The following is a 22,344-nucleotide window of genomic DNA, read 5'->3' as shown; positions in this document are numbered from 1 at the left end:
CTGCACCGGTTGGAAGAGTTGGGGGTGGGAGGCACCGTACTATGGTGGTTCTCCTCCTTTCTCTCCGACCAGTCGCAGTCTGTGTTGACAGGGGGGCAGAGGTCGACCCCGAGGCCCCTCATATGTGGGGTGCCGCAGGGATCGGTCCTCTCGCCCCTTTTCTTCAACATGTATGTAAAGCCGCTGGGCGAGATCATCCATGGTTTCGGGGTGAAGTACCATCAGTACGCTGACGACACCCAGCTGTACATCTCCACCCCAGACCACCCCAACGATTCCCTTGAAGTGATGTCCCGGTGCCTGGAGGCTGTACGGATCTGGATGGGGAGGAACAGGCTCATGTTTAACCCATCCAAGACTGAGTGGCTGTGGTTTCCGACGTCCCGATATAGTCACCTGGTGCCATCGCTGACTATTGGGGGCGAATCATTGGCCCCCACGGAAAGGGCTCGCAACTTGGGTGTCCTCCTGGATTCACGGCTGTCTTTAGAAGAGCACTTGACGGCCGTGACCAGGAGGATTTTTCATCAGGTTCGCCTGATCCGCCAGTTGCGTCCCTTTCTAGATCGGGACTCCCTACACACAGTCACTCATGCCCTCGTCACCTCTCGTCTGGACTATTGTAACGCTCTCTACATGGGCTCCCCTTGAGGTGCACTCGGAGGCTCCAACTGGCGCAGAGTGCGGCTGGACGGGTGGTTATGGGAGCGGCGTGGAGCTCCCATGTAACACCTCTCCTGCGCAAGCTGCACTGCCTCCCGGTGGTCTTCTGAGTGCGCTTCAAGGTTCTGGTTACCACCTTTAAAGCTTAGGATCTGGTTATCTACGGGACCGCCTGCTACCACCAATAGCCTCCCACCGGCCAGTACACTCCCATAGAGAGGGGCTCCTCCGGGTGCCATCGCGCAAACAATGTCGACTGGCAGCCCCTAGGGGGAGAGCCTTCTCTGTGGGGGCACCTACGATCTGGAACGAGCTCCCCCCGGAGATACGGAGGATCCCGGATCTTCGCACCTTCCATCGCGCGCTTAAAACGTTTTAATTTCATCAAGCTGGCCTTCTCCTTTTTTAAATTTAAATTTTAAACACAAATTTTAATCTGTTTAATTATGGGGTATTTTAAAATTCAGCCAAATTATTTAATCCGTTTTAATCTATTTTAAATTTTCTATCTCTGTGTTTTATCTTCTGGCTGTTCACCACCCTGAGTCCTTCGGGAGAAGGGCGGTATAGAAATTTAATAAAATAAATAAAATAAAATAAAATATACGTAATTATGAGTATTACAAATAACTATTACTGTGGAAAGGCTACCCATTAGCAGACACCGAGTGGGTGGCTGCTCCAGATTTTTGGGTAGTGAGGTTTATTAAGTTTCACTCTTGTTGCCCTCAACGGCCCCAATAAGGAATATAGCAGCAGCTCAGTTACTACTTACATAATAATGTGTAGGTATATTTATTGTTGTTTCAGGTCTACCTTTCTCCTGGGGGGTCGGCATGTCAAGACTGCGTTGATTTTAAATCTACAGTTGATTCCATTTTGAGAGAAATCATTATGAGGAACTTGGAAAATGCAGTACAAATAGTTTTTCTCACCTCCACTCCTGCACAGATCAACTGACCATCTATTTACACCTGCCTCAATCCCTGGGCCCAGAAAGAAAATAAAGTACAGGATAGGCAGGAAAAGGGTTATAAAGTGAGAGATGTACCCAGGCCTCCCCCAACCCCTCCCCCCCCACCCGCGATCCAGAATGGCAACATCCCAATCAGGATCTAGGGATCTCTTGTAGCGGTTTCTGCTGGAAGACAAGGATACCATTGAGAGAATCCAATTGACAGGAGTTTCAGATGTCTGGGGAGGGTCTTACATGGTATTGATATTTGGAAAACCCATATAAATTATATCAAACAATGACAGGGAGCAGCTCTTACACACCCACAATAATAAAGGCTAAATTAGCCCTAGATTCACCCAAAGCACACTTCCTCCAATTAGGCAACAGGTGGGATCTCCATTTAAAGGCAACCTATTAAGAGTATTAAGAGATTTCCCTGAATGAAAAGAAGAAATCCAGGACACAGAATGAGGTTTCATTTTATACTCCACACAGTAGAAAACAAGGGTTGATTTCCTTGAAGAAATCATTCTGCTCAGTTACAGCTATATCAGAGACATGGACAGTAACATCCCATAATATTAAGCATAACCACTGAAAAGAGCATTGCCATAAAAGGAGAACGTTCACTCGGGAAATGGCATCACGAGTCACAAGAGTCTATGGTGAAAAGGTACCACTTTAGCCAGTGAAACATCTAGCATGTAAAATTGAAAGTCCATTATTATTCAGCCTGGGAAAGTTCATTATTTGGCTGTTATTATTTATCCTTCTTAATATCTCCTTTACTCAACCCTCTTCATGGAATTATAATTATCAGGAATATCATTGTTCTGTTGCTTTGTAGATACACCGAGAGCTGCTGCACTCAGGACAAATTCCTTATGTGCCTCTTCACACTTGATGAAATTAAAACATGCAAATTCAATTCAATTGCTGGGATACATTCTGAAGGTCTTCTCACACTCATGTTTATAATTTTTCTCCTCTGTGAATTCTTTGGTGTCGACAGAAGCTACTATGCTCAATAAAGCTCTTTCCACACTCGAGGCAATGGTTTCTCTCCTGAGTGGATTCTTTGATGCAGGTGGTTTTTCTCCTGTGAATCTTTTCATGTCTATACAGAATTCCTCTCGTACTAAAGCTCTTTCCACACTGGAGGCATTTAAATGGTTTTTCTCCTGTGTGGATCCTTAAATGCCTTTGAAGATCTACATTTCTTTTGAAGGATTTTTCACATTCTGGGCATTCGTATTTCTTTCCTCCCTCCTGGATCCTCTGGAGATTCCTGGGTCTTCCTAAGCACTTATTCGGCCTCCAAGCACTTATTCGGTTTCTCTTTCCAGTGGATTCTTTGATGTCTATAAAGGCTGCTGCTCTGACTGAAGCTCTTTCTACACTCCAGGCACTTGTGAGGTTTTTCTCCTGAGTGGATCCTTTGATGTCTATAAAGGTAGCTCCTATGACTGAATCTCTTTCCACACTCAAGGCATTAGTATGGCTTCTCTCCGGAATGGATACTTTGATGACTATTAAAGCTGTTCCTATACTTGAAGCTTTTTCCACACTCAAAGCATTTAAATGGTGTCTCTCCTATGTGGATTCCTTCCGGCACTGAGGTTCCCTTCCTCCCTCCGGGATCCTTCTGGGCTTTTGGGGTCTTCCAAAGGAGCCTCCGCCCTCCAGGCATATCTTTAGTTCCTCTCCCCAATGGATCCTTTGATGTCTATAAAGGGTACTCCTCCGATTGAAGCTCTTTCCACACTCCAAGCACTTATGCGGTTTTTCTCCTGAGTGGATCCTTTGATGTGTATAAAGGCTGCTCCTCTGACTGAAGCTCTTTCCACACTCCAGGCACTTGTGAGGTTTTTCTCCTGAGTGGATCCTTTGATGTTTATAAAGATTGCTCCTCTGACTGAAGCTCTTTCCACACTCCAGGCACTTATGGGGTTTTTCTCCTGAGTGGCTCCTTTCATGTGTATAAAGATGTCCCCTCTGACTGAAGCTCTTTCCACACTCCAGGCACTTATGCGGTTTCTCTCCCCAATGGATCCTTTGATGTGTATAAAGGCTGCTCCTCTGACTGAAGTTCTTTCCACACTCCAGGCACTTGTGAGGTTTCTCTCCCGAGTGGATTCTTTGATGTGTATAAAGATTTCCACTCAGACTGAATCTCTTTCCACACTCAAGGCATTTATGAGGTTTCTCTCCTGTGTGGATTCCTTGATGTGTATAAAGATGTCCCCTCTGACTGAAGCTCTTTCCGCACTCAAGGCATTTATGAGGTTTCTCTCCTGTGTGGATTCTTTGATGTGTATAAAGATTTCCCCTCAGACTGAAGCTCTTTCCACACTCCAGGCACTTATGTGGTTTCTCTCCAGAATGGATCTTTTGATGTGTATAAAGGTTGCTCCTCCGACTGAAGCTCTTTCCACACTCCAGGCACTTGTGAGGTTTTTCTCCTGAGTGGATCCTTTTATGTTTATAAAGGCTGCTGCTCTGACTGAAGCTCTTTCCACACTCCAGGCACTTATGAGGTTTCTCTCCTGAGTGGATCCTTTGATGTGTATAAAGGCTGCTGCTCTGACTGAAGCTCTTTCCACACTCCAGGCACTTATGCGGTTTCTCTCCCCAATGGATCCTTTGATGTGTATAAAGGCTGCTCCTCTGACTGAAGTTCTTTCCACACTCCAGGCAATTGTGAGGTTTCTCTCCCGAGTGGATTCTTTGATGTGTATAAAGATTTCCACTCAGACTGAATCTCTTTCCACACTCAAGGCATTTATGAGGTTTCTCTCCTGTGTGGATTCTTTGATGTGTATAAAGATGTCCCCTCTGACTGAAGCTCTTTCCGCACTCAAGGCATTTATGAGGTTTCTCTCCTGTGTGGATTCTTTGATGTGTATAAAGATTTCCCCTCAGACTGAAGCTCTTTCCACACTCCAGGCACTTATGTGGTTTCTCTCCAGAATGGATCTTTTGATGTGTATAAAGGTTGCTCCTCCGACTGAAGCTCTTTCCACACTCCAGGCACTTGTGAGGTTTTTCTCCTGAATGGATCCTTTTATGTTTATAAAGGCTGCTGCTCTGACTGAAGCTCTTTCCACACTCCAGGCACTTATGAGGTTTCTCTCCTGAGTGGATCCTTTGATGTGTATAAAGGCTGCTGCTCTGACTGAAGCTCTTTCCACACTCCAGGCACTTATGAGGTTTCTCTCCAGAATGGATCCTTTGATGTGTATAAAGGTTGCTCCTCCGACTGAAGCTCTTTCCACACTTCAGGCACTTGTGAGGTTTTTCTCCTGTGTGGATTCTTTGATGTGTATAAAGGTTGCTGCTCTTACTGAAGCTCCTTCCACACTCCAGGCATTCGTATGGCTTCTCTCCCAAGTGGATCCTTTGATGTTGATCAAGATTTGATCTCTGATTGAAGCTCTTTCCACACTCAAGGCACTTATAAGGTTTTTCTCCTGAGCGGATCCTTTGATGTCTGTTAAAGTTCCTCCTACAGTTGAAGCTCTTTCCACACTCCAGGCATTCAAATGGATTCTTTCTTGAGTGGATCCTTAGATGGTTTTCCAGATTTTCATTATTTTTGAAGCTATTCCAACATTCCGGGCACTGATATTCCTTTGCTTCCTGCTGGATCCTTTGGGGCTTTCGGGGTCTTCCGAAGGAGCCTTCGCCCTCCACGCCAATCTTGGGGTCTCCGCCCGTTTCCTCCTCCCCGCATCGCCCTCCAGGCAGCCGCCTTTCCAGGGCTCCCCCTGGGCTCATCCCTCCTGCAGCCCCGGAGCCCCCCGGCCTTTCCCCGCCGTCTCCTGGGGAAGCCGCACCGGGACAGGGCAGGGCTGCTCCGCGGGGCCCGGTGTCCTCCTCCTCCTCCTCCCGGGCGGCGCCTCTTTCCTGCATCCACCGCCATCCTCCGTCCTCCTGCAGGGGAGAAAGAGAAGAGGGTCACGGCTGCGTCCCCTTCCCTCAGGGGAGGCCCAGGCCGAAGCCCCCGCCTCCCATGGGCCTCCCTCCCAGCGTCCCCCCCACCAGACGAGGCCTCGGGCGCCCCGGCCTCTCCTCCCCACCAGGCCTCCCTTCTCCTGAGAACCCTCCCGGACTGCGACTCCCGGCGTCCCCTGTGTCCTACCTGCATCAGGACGCATGCGCAACCGAATCGAAAGTTTTCCCGTGGTTTCTGTAATTCCGAAAGTGTGGGCCAGCGCGGCCTTCCTCCCTTCCTTTCGGCCAGGCTCCGCCTCTTCCTCCTGGCACCGCCCCCTGTAGCTCGGCTCTTTTGATCCGATTACGGAAGTCGGGATGAAAGCGCTTTTGCCGCCACACCGCGCTCATTTGCATCGGGACAGCTTCTACGCCATCCCATTGGCGGGCGCCGCGTAGCCACGCCCCGTGCTCGACTCTGCAGCGGCCGCCTTCCTGGCTTTCCTCCCTTCTGGATCCCTCCCCTCGCTTGGCTCCTCCCCTGCGCCGCTGGCCCCGCCCCCCCCACAGCCGCCCGGCTTTTCGGAATTGGGGGGGGGGGGGTCGAATGGGAGTTTCCCAAGGGGGCTGCAATGGAGGGGAATGGACGGAGGTTTCCCTCGCCGGCCTCGGCTTTCGTGTCCCGGAGCCCTTTTTGCCTCCCCGGAGCTGCTCCCTACCCCGCCCCTCTAAGCCTGCAGCCGCCTGGGCATCTCCTGGTGGTCCCCTTTCCTCCCGGGGGGAGAAGGGGGGGTGCAGCTGGGTCTCCCCCCCCCCCAGTCCAGGTGCTCCCTGGCATCAAGACCCGCTTCTCTCCCCGCTGGAAGGAAGGGCGGGGGAGGTCGCTGTCTTTATTCCCAGCCTCAAAGGAACCTTGAATGTAGAGATCCTTCCCTGAATTATAATGATTGTGATTTGAATTTACTGGCCACCTGATCCCCGGAGACTCCTGGCACTTTGCAAATGTTTAAAAAACTTTTTTTGTTGTGGGACACCTGCATGGTGGGAGGGGGTGGCGGGACAAATTATTAAGAACAGAAGATCAAATGATTTCAGAATACTATTTTGATAAACTGGGTAGTTTATCTCTTATTTTCCTCCTGTGGAAATTCTTTCCATGGCACCTGAGCATAACCAAAGTTCAGTCCACCTTCCTGGATGCTTACCTGGGCCTCCCTCCCTTCTCATTCTGCACCCTTCGACTCTCTTGCAATTGTTTTCCGACTTCCCCAGAAGCAAAGATCTTACCTCTCAGAAAGCACTTAGCCAGGATGTTGGATCTTGCTTACAAGAAAAGCCCCAAAGCTACACAGCTAGGAGATGAAAGTAGAAAGACACCCATCACCTGGGGTAGGCAACAGCTGGAGTGAGATTTAGCTATTCCCATAGCAAGTGTCAAAGTTTGGGGTGGGGGTAATCCAGGCAACCGATCAGTATTAAAAGCATTATTAAGGGGAGGGCAAGGGGCTGTATGTGATTCACCTTTCAGCATAACAATTGCTGTAAAACTAATCTGGGCCTTGGCGGCTTTCAAAGCAGGGTCCTTCTATATTAGTAGTGAAAGGAAACAATAATAAGGATATAATAAATAATACTAGAATATGATATACTGTTATACAAGATTCTGTAACCATTAGGTTCCTGTAATACATATATGCCTCTGCATTTGGATCACATATATTCTGTAATGTCTGTAATGTCTCTGGTATTTGTCAAACATTTGTTCCTGCCATTTGATCTGAACCCATATCAATCTTCTTCCTGTTTTTCTTGGGCCATCTTCTTAGATGGTCCCTATCTCAGCCAATCTGTGACTCAAGGAACAGCCTAACCCTCCTCCCACCAGCCTAGGAGCATGTATGGAAGGAGGGTCAGGAGCCTTATTTTCAAGGGAAGAATGAACCCAGGAGAGAAATTTCCAAGTGCATGGAAAGAACTGGGCAAAATGGAAATTGGTAAGTTTCCCCACCAGGTTCCAGTAGCAACCCCTGAATCTCAAGATCCAAGTGTTTCTTCTTCTAAGAATATAGTAGATAACAGAAAAGCAGAAAAGCAATCTGAGTATTATTACTTAAGAACACATACTCGTCACCTTCTCTACTATTTTCCCCTCTTTTCTGCAGTGTATAAATATACCTATTGGTCTGCAGCGGAGTCTCCCACCATTCTTTTGCAGGACAGCCAGCAAAGTGGATTATTTGCTTTGGGTTGTGAGTTTTGATTTACAGTGGGCAAAACAGCGCAGAATAGGACAATTCTTGGGACCAATATACCTCTATAGAATGCATCCAAAATAGAGGACCCATATATTCCTTTGGGATCGAAATTTGGAAAGTTGTGCCTGTTTTAGCGTTGCACTGTTACCATGCAGCTGCGGTGAAAGTAAAAGAGTTTCCAACACTTACAGAAAGTTTCTCGCCAGCTACCGGGAAACACTATGGGGAGGTATATAAGCCTAAATCCAATTGCTATTTTAGTGACACGGTATCCATCACATGATTATATGAAATCAACCAGTGGAACAGCTTGCCTTCCAAAAATTGTAGGTGCTTTATCACTGGAGGCTTTTAAGAATAGACTGGACAGCGGGGACTTCCGGTGGCTCCGCGGACAACGAGGACGGTCTCCATAGACCGCCAGCCACCCGATCTGTAAAAACCGCCCTGACAGCGCTAAACTGCTGTCCGGTGGTTTGAAAAAACTCTCCTTTGGGCAAAGAAGGAGAGGAGAGTCGGAGGGGGTGGGTAGAGCTCCCCGAAAGTCCCTGGATTAATCCCAGGGACTCGGAGGGTGAGAGCTCCCCAGTTCACCCCTCCCATTGCTCCGGATCGCTGGTGCCTCTGTTAATCAGAGCAAGACGTCTGCGTCCAATTCTGCCGGCAAACAGTGAGTTCTAATGATTTCTAACAAGGCAGACAGAGCGGAAGCAAGAGTGCAAGCTTTTTAAAAGAAACAGAACTTAACTCCGTGAATACATTGTTGCAAACGGAGCTCTCTTGAGCTGGAGGCTGGAGAGGAAGCCTTTGTTATGGGCGGAAGGGAAAGTGAAAGTTAAAGGGAAATTGCTTGTTAAGAGCCCTCTGCCTGAAGAGAAAATTGCTGGGGATTGAGTATAGTTTGAAGAGAGGACTGTTTATTTTGAAAAAACTCTGAAATATACTTTGTAAGACTGTTTATAAGACTTTGTGGCTGCAAAAGGAAAAAAACTCTTTTTAAAATAAAATGGCTGCTAAACAACTAAAGCCACCAACTTCTAAAGGGGGAGGAGGTTCCCCTGTAGTGACTCAAAAACAACAACTTCCGGCTGATACACAGTCACAAGACCTTAAAGAATTTATAATGGGTGCCCTGAACAATCAGGCAGAAATGATGAAAGAATTTTCAGAGGAGTTAAAGAAAATTAAAGGTATGGTGGAGGAAAAACATGATGAAATAAGAGATGACATTGTTTATGCAGTTTCAGGACTGGCTAATCATATTTATTTATTTATTTTATTTATTTTATTGAATTTGTATACCGCCCTACTCCCGAAGGACTCGGGGCGGTGAACAGCCATGGAATAAAACATATAAATACAAAATTTAAAATAAATTAAAACAAAATTAAATAATTTGGCTGAACAAATTTAAAACCCCAATAATTTAAAACCAAATTTAAAATTTCCATTTAAAAAGGGGAAAGACTTAGGTCAGGCCGGCTTGGTGAAATAGAAAGGTCTTAAGCGCGCGACGGAAGGTACGCAGATCCGGGATCCTCCGTATCTCCGGGGGGAGCTCATTCCAGATCGTAGGTGCCCCCACAGAGAAGGCTCTCCCCCTGGGGGCCGCCAGTCGACATTGTTTGGCCGACGGCACCCGGAGGATCCCCTCTCTATGGGAGCGTACTGGTCGGTGGGAGGCTATTGGTGGTAGCAGGCGGTCCCGTAAATAACCAGGTCCTAAGCCATGGAGCGCTCTAAAGGTGATAACTAAAACCTTGAAGCGCACTCGGAAGACCACCGGGAGCCAGTGCAGCTCGCGCAGGAGAGGTGTTACATGGGAGCGCCACGTCGCTCCCGTCACCACCCGCGCGGCCACTGAGCTAGATGCACCTTTTGCTAAGCATTTAGCTGATGAACAGAAAGCAGAGGAATGGGGGACTTTCCCTATCCTGACAACTGGGGAACACCCAGTCTCTGCACCTAGTGGGAGGACCAAACAGGTCCCCAATGAGTCTTTTTCATTTAAAACGTTCTTATAACTGCCCATCTTTCAGTCAACTCTGTGCAGCTCCCAAAAGGGCGTTTTCAAAAGTATCCAACACATTAAAACATAAAATAAAAACCATCAAAGAAAAACCTGGGGCCAATCCATGCCACCTTCTCCTTGTCTGACCTCCCAGCGCCTGGGGAAAAGCCAGGGGTTTTAAGGCTAAAAGGGTGGGGGCTTTTTAAGAATATGGCTCATATCTCACAAAGCTTCCTTGGCCTTAGAGAGTCCCTTTAGCAGTTTCTGCTGGAAGACAAGGGGACCATTCAGGGAATCCAACTGAGAGCTTCAGATGCTTGGGGATGGTCTTAATAGGTCCCCACATTTGGGAAATCCACATAGATTATATCAAACAATGGCAGGGAGAAGCTCCTTCCACCCACAACAATAAAGTTCAAATGAGCCCTAGATTCAGCCACAGCACACTTGCTTCAATGAGGATCTGAGTGGGATGAGCATTTAAAGGCAACTTATTAAGAGTATTGTAGCAAAGAGATTTCCCTCAATGAAAAGAGGGAATCCAGGACACAAAGAGCTGCTGATTCAGACTCAGGGTCTCCGAAGGTCCTAGAATAGACTGGCTCCCCTTCATGGGCTCATATAAGGCTTCAACCCCTGACCTCCGCCGGCCTCAATACGGGGGGGGGAGGCCGGACCCCAAAGTTCAAAGAAAGCCCCCCCACCGCCCTGTCCCACCTCCGCCCCGGACCATAATAACTTGCGGAACTGCGCAGGCGCCATCTGGCTTGTTACAGGAAGAAGGACGCTGATTGGTCGCGCTTGGGATGTCGGCGATTGGCAAATGGACTCCGAGGGGCGGATCCTCCAAAGGAAAAGGCAGAACTAGTGGAGAAAGAAGGGCGTGAAGCCTCCACTTCCGGAAACAAAACGGGCAAAGAGGGAGCTGCTTTGTAAGCCGCCCTGAGTCTCCGGAGAAGGGCGGCATATAAATCAAATTAAAAAAAAAAAAAAAAAAAAATCGGCGACAGAGGAGGCCGTTTGATGCAGGTTTGGCACAGGGGAGGCTGTGAATCGTAGTCCGGGAGAGTCTGTTTCTAGTCCGCACGAGGGGTGGGCTTGGGCCTGGGCCTCCCCTGCGGGGAAGGGGACGCAGCCGTGACCCTCTTCTCTTTCTCCCCTGCAGGAAGACGGAGGATGGCGGTGGATGCAGGAAAGAGGCGCCAGCCGAGAGGAGGAGGAGGAGGCGGAGAGCGGGCCCCACGGAGCAGCCCTGCCTGGAGACGGCAGCAAAAGGCCGGGGGGCTCTGGGGCTGCAGGAGGGAGGAGCCCAGGAGGAGCCCGGGAAAGGCGGCTGCCTGGAGGGTGATGCGGGGAGGAGGAAATGGGCGGAGACCCCAAGACGGGCCTGGAGGGCGGAGTCTCCTTCGGAAGACCCCGAAAGCCCCCAAGGTTCCAGGAGGATGCAAAGGAACATCAGTGCCCAGAATGCCAAAAATCCTTCAAAAGAAACGACCACCTTGAAAGTCATTTAAGGATCCACACAGGAGAAAAACCTCATAAATGCCTGGAGTGTGGAAAGAGATTCAGTCTGAGGGGACATCTTTATAGACATCAAAGGATCCACTCAGGGGAGAAACCTCATAAATGCCTGGAGTGTGGAAAGAGATTCAGTCTGAGGGGAAATCTTTATACACATCAAAGGATCCATTCCGGGAGGGAACCATATAAATGCCTGGAATGTGGAAAGTGTTTTAGATACAAGAGAAGCCTTAATAGGCATCAAAGAATACACTCATTAGAGGAACCAGATGAAGTCCTGATGTATGAAAAGATGTTCAGTCACAGTGGAAACTTTTATAAACATCAAAGGAGCCACACAAGAGAGAAACCTCACAAGTGCCTGGAGTGTGGAAAGAGCTTTAGTCATAGGAGCAACTTTTATAGACATCGAAGAATCCACTCAGGAGAAAAACCTCATAAATGCCTGGAGTGTGGAAAGAGATTCAGTCTGAGGGGAAATCTTTATAGACATCAAAGGATCCACACAGGAGAGAAACCACATAAATGCCATGCAAGAAAGGTAATAACATCCAATTAAATTTTTCACTTTTAATAAATTTAATATATTTTTTTCTTTTAATAAATTCCTTTAGTCTTCCAGGGCCATGCCCAGGGTCCCAGACCTGAGTTTGACTGCTGTCGGTCATTCTGATGGCAACTAGCAGAGCAGGCTGTCCTGGGAGGGGCGGGAGGCCTTGTATGAGTCTGGATGTCCATCTGTCAGTGGTTCAGGAATGTTGGATTCTCAACTGGGCAGCTGTGGACGAGATCCCTGCCTGATCCCTGTCCAAGGGCTGCAGTTGAGGGCTGCTCCGATTGTTAGACTTTGAAGTTAAAGAATGGAATTCTGAGGCCTGCTCTCAAAAGAATATAGATATACCCATACATATGCTACGTACACATTAATCACAGCCCATTTAGATTACATAACAAGAGACTTGGGAGTTCACAAGGTGGATACTTCTTCATATGGAAGAAAACTGACTGAATCCAATGTGCTGCTTCGGATATCGCAGAGCCTCTTCCCAGCAGTTGTGGAGAGGATGTGTTGTGTCCCAGACAATCCTGCAGAACCTCATCAGGCATCGTTTCTAGCTGATTAGAAACCAGTTGAGTTTCTGGGAGGGAAAGTTCTTCAGTGGGATGAGACATTTTATTTTGAATTTGAGAATTCCCATATTTATATCTTCTGAGTTTGCAAAACTTTATTGAACTTTATTGAGGATAACATCAGGGTAAAAATCAAGAATGGCATTTTCTTTTCCTTGAAAAGCCAAACCGTGTCTAGGAGGACAGTTTGGGGATTGAGTTGAAATGCGAGTTGGAAACAGTGTGGACACTTGAACAATTTTTCTACCAAATTGGGCTAATTTTGCAGATTTGTTGCAGGAAAAAGTTTGACCTCTGGGTTCCAATTTGGAGGCTATTTTGGATTATTTTTAAAGCACTGTACAGATAGTCCTTGACCTACAACTATTTTCTTAGTAACTTAGTGAAGTTATAGCAGCACTGAAATAAGTGGCCTTGACCAGTTTTCTCACTTAGGACTGTTCCAGCATCCATGTGGTCAAAATCCAGGCGTTTAGCCACTGGCAAGTATTTATGACGGCTGTGCTGTCCCAGGGTCACGTCTGTAAGGATCGCCTCTCCTTCCAACCTAAGAAAATAGGAACTCTTGAAACGTAGTTGTTCAAAAGTATTCTTTTATTAAGCAGAAGTGAGAGCCATCCAGCTAAAGCACAATCTGAATACCCTTAGGTAAAGCAGTAGGATTAAAGTGGTAGAAACCCCTCCCTTTAAGTCAGAATGCAGATTTTAGCCAATACACAGGTGTGAAGATGTTTTCTTTACTATTTCCTTTGAGAACAAACATACATTTCCACCACTACCCTTTAAAGCAGCGGTTCTCAATCTGGGGGTCGCGACCCCTTTGGGGATCGAACAGCCATTTCACAGGGGTCGCAAAAGCCCTCTCTCGCCCCCCCCCCACGCCTTCACTCACCCTCACTCTCTGCTCTGTTGGATCACCAGCCGTTCGCTTACCCCGCCCACTCCCAATCTATTGCTGCCTCCGGAGTCCCAGCTGATGGCTAGAGGAAAAAAAACTGTTTAAATTCTTGCCGCGTGGCTTCAAAGGGCCGCCCTATAGCCAGTGGTGGGATTCTGCTGGTTCTAGGGGGTTCGGCCAAGCCGTTTGTTAAATTGATGGCTTGCCCTGCCCCTCCGCACCACTATTCATTGCCAATAAATAGTGGTGGGCGAGGGGCGGGCGAGCCAGCAATTTAACAAATGGTTCGGTGGTTTTTTTGTAATTTTTTTGGCCCACGGAGCTTCAGCATAGGCTAATTAGCCCTCGATTAGATCGGCTCCCGACTCTCAACTGATTTGCTCTCAGCTGTTTTGCTCAGGGCTCTGCTGCTTGCTGGAGCAGATTTTTTTTTCCCCTAGCTATGCTGAAAAACGAAACTGAAAGTAAAGCCGGCTGTTGGCTTTGCTGTTGCTGCAACGTTAGAAAATTAGGCAGGCAGATTTCTTTTCTTTTTCCTCACCAAAAAAGGTAGGTGCAAACAATGGGAAATTTAGGGAAAAAGAGCATCTACATGGGTTTCCAATTGAGTGTTTTTTTAGATCAGCGGTTCTCAACCTGGGGGTTGCGAACCCTTTGGGGGTCGAATGGCCATTTCACAGGGATCACCAAAGCCCTCTCTCGCCCCCCCCCCCACGCCTTCACTCACCCTCACTCTCTGCTCTGTTGGATCGCCCGGTCGCCGTTCGCTTACCCCACCCACTCCCAATCTATTGTTGCCTCCGGAGTCCCAGCTGATGGCTAGAGGGAAAAAAAACTTTAAATTCTTGCCGTGGGGCTTCAAAGAGCTAGCTGCAAAGAGGTAAATTCCTGGAGCAAATTTTTTTTCCCCTAGCTATGCTGAAAAGCGAAATTGAAAGTAAAGAAGGGTCTTTGCTGCAACGTGACAAAAATGAGGCAGAGAGATTTCTTTTTCTTTTTCCTTTTCCTCACCAAAAAAGGTACATGCAAAACTGCAAACAATGGGAAATTTAGGGCAAAAGAGGAGGTTCAAGATTTTAAAACACAAAAGAAAAAAAGCTCTATTTAACTAGGGAATTGTAATAATTGAGATACTATTAATTGCATATTGTGTTGAAAGCAGAAATGGTTAAGTTGTGGTTTGGAGGAATATATGGGGGAAATTATTTGGTTTATTATTATTGGTAAATATAATTAATTGATTGTTAAGAAATTGGATTGCATGGAAATAATTGGAATATTCATGTTCAGATTGACTAATATACAAAAAAGGTAGTTATATAACTAATTGATTTATATTAAAATGTTGAATTTATATTAAACAACTGTAATATTACATAATTAACCAATGTGAGGATGGATAGATGACAATAGATGACAATGGGAAGGGGTATAATATAGAATAGAAGGGAAAAATTGAATTTGATTAAGATTAGAGATGAGGATGAAGGGTAATATTGGTTTTTTACAAAAATAGATGAGGAATAAATATGGCAAAAAGGAAATATAGAAATTGTAAATTTAATTGAAATGACTAAACACTGTTTAAATTTGTGAACCGGCCAAATACTCTGTTCAAAGAAAATACATTGTATGTTTGTATGTGTGTTTCTAATTATTGTTATTTATTCTTATTTGTTCTCTTTTATTCTTTAAAGTTTAACAATTCATTCTTTATCTTAATATCTTTATATTTGTTTGGGGTTGGCTTTCTTCCCTTTCATCTTTTTTATTGTACAGCAATCTTTCTCCTCAAACCTACCACCTCTCTCTTTTCTTTCCTTCTTACTTTCTTTTCCTCCCCCTCTTCTTCTCCTCCCTACTTCCTCTTCTTTTCTCCTTCTCCTCCTCTCTTCCTCCCTCTCTTACCCTCACTCCTACTCTAATTTCCCTTCCCTTCCTTCATCCCTCTCTATTGCTGTATCCTTTTATGCATATGGACTACTCAGAGGGCTGAAAAAGTTATTTTTGACTGGTCCTCGCACTTTTGACCAGTCCTTGAACTTACGACTGTCCTCACATTTTACGTTTTTGCCCTATCTTGTCACCATGGTGAAGAGAAGCAGTTGTGAAATGAGTGACACGGTTGTTAAGAATGCTACAATGGGCATAAATGATGACCAGTCATAAATGCGAAGACCGGTCAAAAGTCCGAGGACCTGTCAGAAATCACTTTTTTCAGCCCTCTGGGTAGTCCTTTTGTGCACAGGGACTACTCAGAGGGCTGAAAAAGTTATTTTTGACTGGTCCTCGCACTTTTGACCAGATCTCGAATTTACGACTATCCTCACATTTTACGTTTTTTGCCCTATCTTATCACCATGGTGAAAAGAAGCAGTTGTGAAATGAGTGACATGGTTGTTAAGAATGCTGCACAGGCAGAAATGTGAGGATGGTCATAAGTGTGAGGACCAGTCAAAAGTGCGAGGACCTGTCAGAAATGACTTTTTTCAGCCCTCTGAGTAGTCCCTATACACATAGCCATGGCCACCCGGTCACATGACCAGCTAGTCACTCCCACCCAGTCACATGACCTCCAAGCCACGCCCACAAAATAAGCCACGCCCACAGAACCGGTAGTAAAAAAATTTAGAACCCACCCCTGGTTGGGGGTCACCACAACATGAGGAACTGTATTAAAGGGTCGCGGCATTAGGAAGGTTGAGAACCACTGCTTTAAAGTGAGACAACCCACATGGCTATCATATAAACTCCTGCAGGTAAAGGGAATCCCAGGCCTCCTTGGCGCCAGGATATAGGTTGTAAAATATCTGATGACACAGGCCATGCTAGTAAATTGAATCCAGTCTCCCCCTTCCTTCACTTGAATGGCAGTATCACTTTTAGGGATCTGACATGCTACCCTCCTTAGAAAACAAAAGGGTCCACCTGTAAAAAAAAAACAAATATGCACAAGATTTCATGATAGTAGATCAACAAGGTTTGTTAGGGTATTGGGAGTGAAATTTTCTCAGTAAGATTGGAGCCCTAACGTGGTGTTTGGCGACCCATTCATTGTGTGCTGATGGTAAATGTTTCCAAGCAACTAAGTGTTGGACTTTCCCTCTGTGGATCCTAGAGTCAAGGATTTCCTTGATTTCAAAGTGTTGTTCACCTTCAATCATGATGGGAACGGGTGGTATAGATGCAGGTGGTCTGAGGGATGAGGTTACTTCTCGTTTGAGTAAACTGATAGGGAATACTGGGTGGATCTGCCTGAGTGTCATTGGAAGGAGTAGTTCAGCTACTACTGGATTGATGATTCTAGTGATGGGGAAAGGTCCAGTGAACTTTGGCCCTAGTTTCTTTGAAGGTTGTCATGATTTCAAGAATTTTGTAGATAAGTGTACTCTGTCTCCAATATGAAAAGGTTTGGGTTCCATCCTTTTCTTGTCAGCTTGAATCTTGAAAGCTTCTCTAGCTTCCTGTAAGGCTAATCTAACCACTGGCCACATGTTTTGCAAATTATCCATCCACTCCTTAAGTGAAGGGATGGTGGGTTCTTCTGTGGGTAGTTCAGGCATGGGGCTGAAATCCTGGCCTGTTGCTACTCTAAAAGGGGTAAAACCAGTGCTTGAATGGACAGCATTATTAAACGCAACTTCAGCAAATTAATGAAACATCTTAAATATTGTTCTAGCACCGAGTTCAAAATTTCAGAATTACCATTAGTACAAGGATGAAAGGATGTGCTCAACCCCTGGCCAGTACCAAGTAAGCCCAAAAATGCCCTCCAAAAGTTGAAGGTGAATTGAGCCCCTCTGTTGGAGATGATCCTTTGTGGAGCTCCATGAAGTCGATAAATGTGTACTAGGAATAATTTGGCTAAACTTTTAGCAGTTGGGATCTTTTGGCAGGGTATGAAATGTGCCTGTTTTGAAAATAGGTCTGTCACAACCCAAATAACAGTATTTCCCTCACTATTTGGCAATTCCACGATGAAATCCATCGCGATCTCTCTCCAAGGCGCTGAGGGTTCAGCTAAACCTTCTGCAATAGATCTGGGGATTTCCCCTGGCGTCTTTTTGCTGCTTCACAAATGGAGCAGCTAGCTACATAGCTTTCTATGTCCTTTTTTGTATTTTTTTGTATTGATTTTTTTTCTTTTTTGTTATTCCTTAACAATAAAAATATAATAAAAATTTTTTTAAAAAAATAAATTTTTAAATAAATGTTGTACCAAGATGTTACACTGATTGATTAATGATGAATTGTTTGTTTAAAAATGAAAATGAAATTTTTTTCTCAAAAAAAAAAAAAAGAGTGGAGCTTCCCTTGACAGAGGCAGTCTACATACAAAAATCTGCCTTTTGTGCCAAAATATGAGAACTGGGCAGCTTTAGTGATTGGTTTGGTCGCCTCCTTCAGACATTTGCCTGGCATTGGTGGGTATGGAAAAGGCGGAGCAGGTGAGCTTTGGGAGGAGGCCAAGGGAGGCCTGCCATCTCTGAGGGAATTCTGAGGGCTTCATGACCTCACCCATGCAGGCTCAACTGCCAGTTACTGTCAGTTATCAGAGTGAAGGTGCCTTCCAAGAGGTGGGTTGGTTTCTGAAGGGCTCCTGGACTCTGGGAAATCTTCCCTCTATTTGCAGCCAATTTACCAGAGTTGTATTGCAAGGGTGAAAATGCCCATTTGGCCTCTTACCTGCCTGGGTGCCCCTCCAACCTCCCCCCCCACCTTGCCTAGGGAGGGAGCTGGATGGGGGGGGGAGTCTCAGTCCCAGAAGGGCCCCTCAACCTCTGCCTGTCAGAATGCGGGAGGGGATCCCCAAAGGAGAGACCGGACCCCAAAGATGAAAGGGAGCCCCCCCACCTCACCTCTACGCGGGACTTGGGACTTGTGCAGGCACCCTCTGGCTGCTTGAAGGAAGGCGGACGCCGATTTAGCTGATGAAGAGAAAACCTAGTAATGGGGGACTTTATCCTGACAACTGGGGGACACCCAGTCTCTGCACCTAGTGGGGGATCAAAGAGGTCCCCAATGAGCAGTTAAAGTATTCTTTTAACTGCCCACCATTCAGTCAACTCACTGCAGCTCCCCAAAAGCTGTTTTAAAAACAATACAACACATTAAAACATGGAAAATGAAAACAAAGAAAAGCCAGGCACCAATCCATGCCACCTTCTCCTTGTCTGACCTCCCAGTGCCTGGGGAAAAGCCGGGTGTTGAAGGCTGAAAGGCTGGAGGCCCTTTGAGAATCTGGCTCGTATCTCACAAAGCTTCCTTGGCCTTAGAGAGTCCCTTTAGCAGTTTCTGCTGGAAGACAAGGGGACCGTTGAGAGAATCCAATTGACAAGAGTTTCTGATGTCTGGGGAGGGTCTTACATGATATGGACAGTTCACACCCCCAACAATGGAGGCCAAATGAGCCCTAGATTCAGCCACAGCACACTTGCTTCAATTAGGCACTGAGTGGGATGACTATTTAAAGGCAACTTATTAGAATATTGTGGCAAAGAGATTTCCCTTAATGAAAAGAGGGAATCCAGGACACAGAATCGGGTTTCTTTTTATACTCCACACAATAGAAAAAGTTGGGATATTCGAATAGAATAGAATAGAATTTTTATTGGCCAAGTGTGATTGGACACACAAGGAATTTGTCTTGGTGCATATGCTCTCAGTGTACATAAAAGAAAAGATATGTTCATCAAGAATCATAAAGATATTTTTCCATTTAAGATACATTAATAATGTAGTTTATTCAGGTTGAAATGAAGCTTAGTTATGTAGCATGAAGCTGTATATTCTGCAATATTTACATTTCTGCTAAACTCATTCAATGAATCCAAGCACCGCAAGCTGAAATAACATGCACTGCATTGATACATCCACAGAGTTTCACAGTAACCATGAGACAACTCATAAAGCAAGGGCAGGAATATTCCTTTTCCCCATTTTTCTTCAAATATACTATATGTAGACTGCAAACTGTATGATTGTTTGAAGAGAAATGCATCTGTACCCTCAGCCTCTAAGTGTGAGGGGGAAGGGCAAGCATAAAAATGGAAGTGAAAACTTCTAAGCAGCTTATAAATATACGATTAAAGAGCACCTGTCATTTCACATCCATCATGGTAGGGACAATAGAAAAAGTCCTTTATTATTCAGCCTGAGAAAGTCCCTTATTTGGCAGTTATTATTAACTCTTCTTTACTCAGTTGAAGAAAAGATAAATAAATAATTCCTCTTATTTGAATTGTTATAATTATATCATTATTCTGATGTTTTGTACATACATTGAGAGCTTGTGAACCCGAGACAAATTCCCTGTGTGTCTATTCGCAGTTGGCGAAATTAAATATTCAATTCAGTTCAATTCCTGAGATACAGTCTGGGACTGTAAATTTAAAGGCAATTTATTAGAATATTGTAGCAAAGAGATTTCCCTTAATGAAAAGAGGGAATCCAGGACACAGAATCTGGTTTCATTTTATACTCCATACAGTAGAAAAAAAAAAATAAAACACAAGAGCTGATTGCATGGAAGAAATCACCCTGCTAAAGTTACAGTTACATCAGAGACATGGACAGTAACATCCCATAATACTAAGCATAACCACTGAAATGAGCCTTCCATTAAAAGAACATTCACATGGGAAATGGCATGTCTGTTGTGAAAAGGTACAATTTAGACCAGTTGAAAAATCTAACGTACAATTGAAACAGTCCTTATTAGCTTAGAAGAAAAACCTAAAATGGATGCTGATCAAAAGTATGGTAATGCAGAAAATCTGCAACAGAAGATTGAAAAAGAGATTTTAATGGTACAATATAATTTCACAGAATATGCGATAAGATTAAGAGGTTTGCAGGAAAATAATAGAGATGATTTAAGGAAAATATCTTCTGAATTTCTAGCTGGGATTCTAAAGGTTCAACCTGACGAAGTGTTTTGTAGGATTGACAGAGTTTACCGAATCAACTCATGGACTGCCAAGCAAAGGCAATTGCCTAGAGATGTGGTGATTTATTTTACAGATAAAGAAATTAGGAATAATATCGTGCAAAATTCCTTCAATTCTAATTTGCAATTGCATGGAAGAAAGATTTGGATTTACAAGGAACTCCCACCTAAGATATTGATGGAAAGGAAGAAATTTGGTTTTCTGGTGAATGAGTTAAAAAAGAGAAATATCTCATTCAGGTGGGACGCCCCAGTTGGTATTATATTTAGATATCAAGGAGAAAGATATCAGCTAAATACTGTTGAAAGAGCGGAAGAATTTTATCAAAATAGGTTGAAAATGAACTTAACATCTTCAGGTATAATACAGGATAAGCAGAAGGAGCCGGAAATAAAGGTAAAATATCGAAACATAGAGACTGTACCAGATGAATTGCCTTTGGATTCATTGGATACCCCAGCTGGACTATCTACAAATTTGAGAGAAGTGGCATCTAACCTTAATGTGATGACTTATCAAGGCAAGGACAAGCATGGAAACCAATTAGAGGATACACAAGGGATAAAAAAGAAACATGAGACACAAAAACAAAACCAACAAGACCAATCTACAAAGCAGAATGAAAACCGACCAGATGATACACAATTTGTAGAAAGGAAACCAGGATGGAAACCAAACCCACAAAAAGAAAAGAAAGAAAAGAAATAGGTTGCATAAAAATAGAAATTTCTAAATTAAGCAACAGTGAAGCCAGTGACTTTAAAATATGAATGATTATGTGTAAACATAGAAGAGGCGACGTATTGGTTAATATCATCCTGAGGATTGTGGCAGATCTCTGCATGGCCGTAATCTGGGGACGTGAAAAGAGCCTTAAACTGATGGATTTGAATTATCCACTTTGGAATTTCTTTTTGTGTTGATAAACATATTATAATTATCTTGAATCACAAGGCAAGAGAATTATGCTGGGGCATGCAGAAGATCGGGTTGTTACCCACTACGATGATGGGAATCAATAATCCTGATGAAACCCACAATTATTACTATATGGAATATAATTATAATGTCACTCGGGTGGTTGTTTTTACTGTTATACATATAAGAAGATATTTACTACTGATGGGGGCAGATATGATTGAAGATCCTGAATAAACTGTTGCACCAGCAAGCTATGTTACCCTATTATGGATGTTGGTTCTACCAATCCAGTGGAAAGACCTCAAAGAAGATATTATATGGACTATAAATTTAAAGTCATTGTCTTTTCTTTTTTTTATTTAGATATAATGGAATATATAGACATATATTTTTAAGTAGTGTGGGCAGTGAATCAAAGATATTAAGAATTGTTGTGTATGGTAATTTTGCATGATAGTGGGTGAATAAGCTAGTTAGTAGATTGATTAGTCTAAGAAAAGGGATTTTTAAGTGATATATTTAGGGGAGTGGAGGAAATGGATAGAGTGGAATAAATGTTAAACTAGATTTTATGGGGAAGGCCGCTTTGAAATGTTATAGTAATATATATAGAAGATTAAATGTTAAAGTAGGACTTATCGTATAGTTTTAAAGTGGAAGGTGGTCTTGAATTGTTGTAATAATATATAGATACAAGCTTGGGAGAGGAGAAAAAGGCCAGATTATTGCCAAATTGGGAGTTATAATATTATTATGCTAAATTAGAAGTTATTCTATAATGTTATAGTATAATGTTTTTTTTTTCTTTCTTTTCTCTTTTCTGAAATGTATGGATAAAGGGGGATGTCATAATATTAATAATATTTTTAGTAAGTAAAGGTCAATATTTAGAGGAGGGAGTAAGTAATCTGTTATGAATTAGGGTTTTTTTTTGTTACGAAGAAGTCACAGGGGGGATGGGTGGGGAGGGGGGTTAGGGAGGGGGAGGGAGAGGGGAAAAAAAAGGGGGGGAAATTTGTATTTGAAAACTTTTTCAATAAAAAAAAAAAAAGAAACAGTCCTTTATTATTCAGCCTGAGAAAGTCCCTTATTTGGCAGTTATT

General features: G+C 44.4%; 2 protein-coding genes and 1 pseudogene across 2 annotated transcripts in view; 1 reads left to right on the top strand and 2 right to left on the bottom strand.

The window, feature by feature from the left end:
• LOC139325576 (uncharacterized) overlaps window positions 1-22,344 on the top strand; it is a 200,861-nt gene that overhangs the window by 125,631 nt on the left and 52,886 nt on the right. The window contains 1 exon segment of the mRNA XM_070955513.1: window positions 11,280-11,882. Within this exon segment, the coding sequence (XP_070811614.1) occupies window positions 11,280-11,882 (603 nt within the window).
• Window positions 1-22,344, bottom strand: part of LOC139325597 (uncharacterized) — a 200,237-nt pseudogene that overhangs the window by 175,563 nt on the left and 2,330 nt on the right.
• LOC139325591 (zinc finger protein 660-like) lies at window positions 2,090-3,339 on the bottom strand. Its single transcript, XM_070955525.1, is given in 2 exon segments — window positions 2,090-2,932; window positions 2,934-3,339. Coding segments are annotated over 2 exon segments (717 nt in total). The 5' UTR covers window positions 3,312-3,339; the 3' UTR covers window positions 2,090-2,593.

Source organism: Pituophis catenifer, unplaced genomic scaffold (assembly GCF_029215685.1).
Source record: "Pituophis catenifer annectens isolate HBS135680 unplaced genomic scaffold, rPitCat1.0.hap2 SCAF_17, whole genome shotgun sequence".
NCBI classification, from domain to species: Eukaryota; Metazoa; Chordata; class Lepidosauria; order Squamata; family Colubridae; genus Pituophis; species Pituophis catenifer.
The sequence above is the reverse complement of the archived record's forward strand: the minus strand, read 5'-3'. Positions and strand labels throughout refer to the sequence as shown.